General features: G+C 28.6%; 1 protein-coding gene across 1 annotated transcript; it reads left to right on the top strand.

Moving 5' to 3' along the window:
- The first annotated feature begins 624 nt into the window (after window positions 1-624).
- Window positions 625-8450, top strand: LOC145592410 (putative cytokinin riboside 5'-monophosphate phosphoribohydrolase LOGL10). Its single transcript, XM_081648858.1, has 7 exons — window positions 625-1066; window positions 1871-1968; window positions 2530-2560; window positions 4610-4709; window positions 5372-5442; window positions 7262-7405; window positions 8063-8450. The coding sequence occupies exons 1-7, from the start codon at window positions 935-937 to the stop codon at window positions 8159-8161; spliced, it is 675 nt and encodes a 224-aa protein (XP_081504984.1). The 5' UTR covers window positions 625-934; the 3' UTR covers window positions 8162-8450.
- Window positions 8451-8773: the final 323 nt, after the last annotated feature.

Raw genomic sequence — 8773 nt, 5'->3', positions numbered from 1 at the left:
TTTAAAAGTTATTATTATCATTATTATTATTATAGAAATATAATTGTTTTCACACAATTCACATGTATTTTCTCAAACTTTTTAAAAGATTGGGATATATAAATATATCTAACTCTGTTTCATATTATTTGTAATGATTAGACATTTTTTTCTCTTTAATTTATGTCAAATCGTTACAAATAATATGAAACAGAGGTAGTAGATTCTTTTATTTCAGCTTACTTACACGATGGTGTAAACATTCCATTCCACATGAACTTTTTTTGTTAAACTTAATTTTTTTTTTTTTTTAATCAACAAATTAGATGCACGCACCGTCTCAACTCGGTCAGTCGGTCTTCTTCATTTCCCTCAACCACATCATCACCTCTCTTATTCAAAAGGGTCCTACACTCCTACCCCTCTCTACTAAAAGAAAGTTCCTTCACATTGTACCATCTCACTAAAATCACTAAATTATATAAATCTCACGTATGTTTCAATATCAACAACAATAATACTTTATAATATAATTTATTTTATTTTATTTTATTTTTTTACATATATTTATATAATATACTCCTCCAAAAAAACTCCACGAGATGATAACCTTAGAGACGTGTTTAAATGACCAATGTTTTTATGTGATATAAAAAGACATACGAGGGGACCAAATAATAACATCATTTATCCTCCTCTCTTTTCCTCAATTGCTTAACCTTTTGTTTTGCTAGCGCACGGCCCGTGCTTCCTCGCACGACTCACACTTCTTCTTACCAACAAACACTAACACCTAAATATTACCCCACTTATCTTTTTATTGCCAAACCATATTTTGCCAAATATTCAACCCATTTGTGCCTTATTCATCATATCATATAAACTTGTTACCAAAAAATAACTTAACCAAATTCAGCAAAAGAACTGTTAGACTGTAGTAGGAGCTTATCTAGCAATGGAAAACAATCAAATGTTGAAGAGGTTTTCGAGTTCATCGAAATTTAAGCGAATTTGTGTTTTTTGTGGTAGTAGTCCTGGAAAGAGTCCTAGCTATCAGATTGCTGCTCTTCAGCTTGCTAACCAATTGGTATGTTTCTTTCCCATTTCCTCGCGTCGCTGATTTCTTTCTTTTATTATTATTATTATTATTATGACCATACACATTTTTGTATATGTTATTTTAAACTATTTTATGTTGGTAAAATCTTGGAATAATACATAATAAGTTAATTGGTGGTATCGCGAATTTTAATACTCATTCCGTTCTGAATTAATGGTTAGTAATATAAATAGCGACTAAACATATATGTGACTATTAGATATTTAGATATACTATTAGATTGAAATTATAGTTTTGCCATTTTGAAATAATAGAGACTCTATTCTTGGAGCAAGGATTTTGTCACGTACCAGAGCAAATTGCTATTAATTGATATTTGTGACTAAGGGGGCAAAAAGAAGCCATGTGGCAGAATATATGAGTGTATGAAACTTGTTTTAAAAAAATTGGGTAAGCTTATAATAAGATTACGTCACTAATTAGAGAAACATAATTAGATGAAAAATGTAGGGAGAATACGCTAATAATAAGGGTACGGTGTGTTTCCTAAAGTGACACAAAGTTATTAAGCAAGGACCGGGCTAAAATGAGAGCAAGTAAAACATCATATGAAAATAGTCTGAATCGATATGAATATGTTTAAAAGCACAAAAGGGCTCGAGGGGCACGTTGGTGTACCATGGGCTATGCATGGACAATTTAGTAAGTACATGTACATCAACATGTTTATGTACCAAAAGGTCAGCAGCTCGTTGTTTTTGTTTGGGGTAAAAATATAAATGAAATATATCTATAGTTTTTAAACTTGATTTAATTACATGTGTTGTGTAGGTTGAAAAGAAGATTGACTTGGTTTACGGAGGAGGAAGCATTGGCTTAATGGGAATGGTTTCTAAAGCTGTGTATAATGGAGGACGTCATGTCTTAGGGTAAGTAGTGAAGTATAGTATTTACTTGAGGCAACAATTAAAAGCTAATGCAATAAGTATGATATTCATGAAATTTCAAGTGACAAAGTAAATTGTATACTTCTACAAGTATAATATATATACTGTTTATTCCGTACTAGACATAAAGTATGTTCATTGAGGTTTATTCTTTTATTTTGTAACAAGAGATTCGTTTGTTGTATTCTAACTTATTAGTTAAATACGTGGATTTAGGTATAAAAAAAGATATATATTCATCAATGATGTTTACTGAATGAATTATAGTATGAAGTAGTAGTTAGTATAATTCAACGATTGATTGAGCTGATCTTTCTAATCTTAAAGAAAATGAGGGTTACTGTAACAAAGTTATTAACTATTAGAAATCATTAGCGTACAACTAGCCCTAACTCAAAAATTAAATTAGATTTACGTTGCCCTCAATGTCATTGACAACACACTTTCATTTTTTTCATTTTATATTCTTGCATGTTTACCAAGTCCAACGTAAATAAAAAAATGTGCCATTAATTAGCTCGTTTTATTTTTTTTTATATGCAGAGTAATCCCGAAGACCCTCATGCCTAAAGAGGTGAAAGCCAACTTCAACGCTTTGGTTTCAAAACTTTTATAAATATTTTTTTATCTTAGTTTTTTATATAATTTTTTCCTATTGCTGTGAAATAAATTGTCCTGACTAAACTTTTTTGAAAGAATTTAGAGAATAAACTAGGTTAAAATCCCGTGCAATATACGTTTATTAAATATTTTTGACAATTATATTGCAAAATATATATAAAGCATATAAAAGATACTTAAAAATATTTCATTTGGATCTTTATGGAATATGATTGTCAAACTCGAAAGAAAATACATAACATATAAATAAATTACAGAAAATTTTGCAAAAAAAAAAAAAAAAAAAAAAAAAAAAAAAAAAGGCGAAAAAGGAGGGAAATTTTTTCACAAGGTAATGAAAAGTGTCATGGAAAAATTTTCTTTTAGTATAGGATAATAGATAGATAGATTTCATTGATGGATGATTCTTTAAAAAATTGAATCTAATAATATAACAATACATATTCTTAAATATTCTCTTCCAAAAAAAAATAAAATAAAAAACATATTCTCAAATAAAATAATAATAGTAAGCAAGATCTTTTTGACTACTACAGCAAAATTCTTATGTGGATCAACAACAACGTTTTCTTAACAATGTATATACTATATGTCATGATTCATGAATTCTCATATTTTATCCCATAAAAAGTTATTTTTATGGGATAGTTAACCTAAACACATGCTAAAACAAGGACATTAACGTTAAAATAAATGAGGTAAGATAACTCCATTTACAAAATTTTGTAAATTATAACTTAAAAATCTCATATGTGTGACATAGAGTTCGAAAGCTAAGCTTATCCCAATTCACACCCCAACAATAAAGTTGCATGTGATAAAATAGAAGTCATACTTTTCTGTTCAACATTTGTCTAGAGTGTAAACTGAAAAAACTCTTATTGTTATTTTTGTGTGTGTGTGACATGTGTATGAGTGTGTGTTAGATCTAGCCTTTGCTTTTGTTTATTCTAAGGTTATTAGTGATTTTGGGTAAAATGTAGTGGTTAATTTATTTGGCTTACTTCAAATAGCTTTCACATTCTTTAATAAACCAAAATTAGGCCACAAAATGTGTAACATGATGTTTGATTCATTTATTGAATGAGACAAAGGGCACCTTTCGTTAAAAAAGATTGTACATACGTAGTATATATGTTCATGCCAAAATTCTTTGGCAAGATTTTATCCTAACAAGTTTTAGGAACAATTATTAAAATAGTTGCATTGTAGGAAAATAACCTCTCATCAATCAATTACATTATATTAAAGACGAAACTTAAAGAGACACTTGGTATTATAATAATAAAATATTTTCCCTCTAAATGTTCTTACTAAAAAAACCTTATTTAATTATAACTTTTACTTTGTATAAATCTAAAATAAACTTTTTTAAATATCAAATTGGCCATTATAACTATTACATATTTTATTATTTTCTTTAAAGTATAATTTCATACTCCGCACATTTTAATATTGAATCTATTCTTAATATTTTACATCAATTTTTTTTTGTTAAAATTTATTTTCATTATAATAATTTAACAACTTTGCATTGCACGTGGTTTAGGCCCTGTTCACTTCACCTTAAAAAAATAATATTAAATAAAAATAATTTCAGTTCAGTAAAAATAATTTCAGTAAAATTAATTTCAGTTCAATAAAAATAATTTCAGTTCAGTAAAAATAAGTTCAGTTCAGTAAAATTCAGTTTTCTTAAAGAAGAATCATAATATATAGAAAATCAGTAAAAATAATTTCAGTTCAGCAAAAATAATTTCAGTTCAAAAAATTAATTTAAGTTCAGTAAAAATAATTTAAGTTCAACAAATATAATTTTATTTTAATAAAAAAAATTTCAATTCAGCAATAAGGTGAAGTGAAGGAGGCCTTAATCTAGTTCTAACTAATGCAAGATTTTACTTAGAATTGGATTGATTGTGTATTTTGGGATTGTAGAATTGTAAGATTTGAGTATTTTAATAATGAATGGAATAATTAAAGTTGCTTTGGTGCGTTTTAGATTACTGGTGAAACGGTAGGGGAAGTGAGACCTGTGTCCGGTATGCATCAGAGAAAAGCAGAAATGGCTCGCCAAGCTGACGCTTTCATTGCTTTACCAGGTAACGTTATGTTCAAACAAGCACCACTTTTGCTGGTTAAAAAAAAATGTTCAATGTATACTTTAATTTTTAGTATGCTTTATTAGCTATAATCAATCATGTGCTATCTTTAATTTTTGAAAATTTGGGATAATATAAGAGCATAATATCAAATAATTTGCTTTAAGCCTTTAACTATGGAATTTCAATTAGGGTTAAAGTAGAGTTGCAAATGAGTGTTTGCCTATTGGTAAGGAAATAACTTCCTAGGAGGGTGCAATTCTCATTAACGGCAATTTTAGGATGCAGATCCCCTTACTTTTTTCCTGCACTTTCTGATTATCTAGTCTTCTAACTCGATTTAGATTAATATATGACTGTTTTTCGAACCGGTTAAACATTTCTTCTCACCTACCAAAAATTATTAAGACTACAATTAATCTTTGATTAGAAAAAATGATGATATTATGAAAGCAAGTATAGAAAATTGGTTGTGGGCCTAAGAAAAAACAAGATATGTAGAATAATTATAAAATTCATGACAAAATACTACCTAAATGTTAATAATTTTTAAATATGTATTCATGGATTGTAGCCATCTTTAGTGAGTGGGAATGTGGGGTTACCTTAATCAATCTACTAATTTGCTCACGGGTAAAGTTGGTCACTCTCGATGAATGCAGGAGGTTATGGAACTTTGGAAGAATTACTGGAGGTCATCACTTGGGCTCAACTAGGAATTCATGACAAGCCGGTAATTTTCTTTTCTTGCCTTTTACATTAGAATAATGTTTTCCAAATTCTTTTAAATGTTGTAAATAACTTAATAATATAAGTGTAATTACTCTCAAAACCCAACCCTCACAAAATCTTATATTACACATTTACACCCGGGTGCATAGTTGCATACACAAGTGTACCCATGGATAGTTTTTCGCTTATTTAATATTTTTTGGTCATTTCAAAATCTTAAAATGAGCAAAATAATATTAAATGAATAAAAATACCTTTAAATGCACCTTGTACCCGAATGTATATGAAAACATAATTTCGAACAAGAGCACGCATAACCTTTAATTTAGCCGAATTGACCTTGACAATATCAAAAAAAAAATAAATAAATAAAAAAAAAAAAAATATTTTATCTTTTTGTTAAAGGAAAAGTAGTTTTCATATAAGGTGCTCACTAGTGCTCCACTTATTTTGGAAAAATAATAATAATAATGGAGAAAAATAAAGGTGATGTGAGGCATAACATCATGATATCGTCGAGCGCTTCATCAACTTGCCATACAACAAAATTTCATACACCAAAATTTCATTAATCAATAATGTACCATGATTATTAGATTAATTAAGCTAATTTTATATTATAGTTTGAGTGAGGAGGCTAATTATATTGGATGTGGACTTTTAATTTTAAATTACACATGGAAACGTTTGTGTTATTTTTGTAGAAAACTGTAAACGTGATACCAATGTTCATTAAAATAATGCATATTATATTGCCGAGTTAAATTAAATAAATTTAAAATTGAGTTACACTTATTATCCTTAATACAGTATAATTGTTCTGAAAAAAACAATTATCAAAATTTACTTAAAACATTGATAATGTGGAGCTTTAGATGATGAAAAAAGGTTCTTTTTTTTTTTGGAAGGAAATGAAAAAAAAAAAAAAAAAAATCATTGTACATGCATGATTTCTTTATTTAAACCAAACTTTAAAAAAGAATGATAAACAAAAAATATAAAAGTACATCAAATTTGCTGATTTGATGTACTACTACAATCTCTGTTTCAAATTATTTGCAATTATTAGATATTTTTTACTCACATTTTATGTCAAACTAGTTATTGGCCCGGGCGATTCCCCGGTACATTATAAATTTATATGTTTGATCAAAATTAATTAAAAAGGTTAATGTTGAACAATATTAATGAGTGAAAAATATAACATAAAGGTTATACATATGAATTGTTTTTCAAGTAAAATAAACATTATTATAGAGAATTAAAGTCACACCAATAAAGAATATTCAAATTAACTACACATAAGTACATTATTGCAATTTAATGTAGTGAGAGAAGAGTGATACACTTAGGGTGACATGAAACACATGTAACACCAAATAATAAATAAGGGTGACAAATGGCGTTAGTCTGTTTTCCCCCATGAATTTTAATAATAATATAAATTATTATAAATAATATGAAACGTAGAGAGGTACTAATTTTTTTACACACGCAAAAGTATTTAAAGTAGGCAAAATTTGGTGTTATCATTCTAATTTAGTACAAAGTTTTTTTTTTTTTTTTTTTTTTTTTTTTTTTTTTTTTTTTTTTTTTTTTTTTGGCTTATTCTCTCAAGAGTATATACTAGTAACATAATTTTGTAAGTTAAGGGTTGAGAACTTGAGACCCAAGAGGCCAAAAATAAATTATATACTCTATCTGTCTATCACTTATAATTTTCCCACATACTTATTAATAAAAAAAATAAATTAATTAATTAAATAAAATAAAATATGTTGGTTATCAAATAATAAAATGTTGTGTATTTTTGGACACAGGTGGGCTTGCTGAACGTTGATGGGTATTACAACTCATTATTGTCCTTCATAGACAAGGCTGTTGACGAGGGTTTCATTGCACCTGCTGCCCGTAGCATTATTGTTTCTGCCCCAACTGCCCATGAACTTATGTCCAAGCTTGAGGTAAGAATTTAAGCTAAAAAACTTTGTTTTCGACTCATATAAACATGTATGTACTAAAATATATGAACACAATAATACAAATAAATAAGGAAATTTTGTAAAAAATCACCTTTTATAAGAAGTTTTTTGCAATAAACCACCTTATAATTTTTTTTTTTTTTTTTTTTTTTTTTTTTTTTTTTTTTTTTTGCAAAAACACACCTTAATTAAATTTTTTTTGCAAAACCATACCTTTATGCTGAAAAATGGAGTCAAACCCTATTTTCAGGCGTTGACTACCTCACCCCACCCACGAAACCTCCCCCTCCCCAGCCCAATTCACGAAATAACCCCCTCCTTCGCTCCACCCACAAAACTGCCTCCCCCCCTAATCCCCACCAACGAAATCAAACTCTCTTCTTTCCACCACCTCGCGAAACCTGGAATTAGGGTGGTTCGAGTGTTAATTTAGGCTTGGGGGAGTGCGGTTAGGGGTGCCGGCACTGACAGTGGAGGGGGTTATTTCGTGAGGTTCATATGTGCGAGATTGATTTGTTACATTAACATCTGCCAACCAAGCACACCCTACAATGTTACTAGTAGGTATAGTAGCCATTACAAACTTTTTATGTTGAAAAATGTACGTAATATGTAATATGTAATATGTAAAATTTTCAGGACTACGTTCCTAATCACCATGGTGAAGCGCCAAAGCTTAGGTGGGAGATTGAGCAACAACTAGGATACGGTACAACAAAGTCGGAAATTTCTCGTTGATTTCGACGACAAACAATTATATATATGACCATCTATAATTGTATAAATGGTCTTTAGTATAGCTTAAACAGAATCATTTGATAGCCATAGATTATTTAGATTGAGATTCAAGCAAATTACAAGTATTCAGAATCTCATTTTGACCATTGTATAACCACAAGTCGTCCAAATTTATTTATTCATAAATTTAGGGGTAATTTTTTTTGACATCCCAATGATATATACTAGTATATGTTTATGTAATTTATATATGATTCTTCGAAATCTTAAGGTAGCCTTTTTATTGGAAGATGATTCAAAGAGTATACATACTTGCAAGTGACGTATTTCCCTGTATAAATTATTCCAAATTAAACATTTATACTCCCTCTGTTCTACAATATAGTTCTTATTTTTCTATTTTGGAGATCCAAAATGTTGTTCCCTTTTCTATTTTTGAGGTATGTAAAGACTATTATACCCTCATTTTTTTAACTTTATTCATTGAAATTTCTAATATGCCCTTAACTTATCCACTTGCATTGTACTCCCTCTGTTTCACTTTGTTAGTCTCATATAGAATCAGTCACAAAAAATAAAAGAATGGATAATATTTGGAATCTTACATTTTAG

This window comes from Chenopodium album, chromosome 18 (assembly GCF_948465745.1).
Source record: "Chenopodium album chromosome 18, dcCheAlbu1.1, whole genome shotgun sequence".
Lineage (NCBI taxonomy): Eukaryota > Viridiplantae > Streptophyta > Magnoliopsida > Caryophyllales > Amaranthaceae > Chenopodium > Chenopodium album.
The sequence above is the reverse complement of the archived record's forward strand: the minus strand, read 5'-3'. Positions and strand labels throughout refer to the sequence as shown.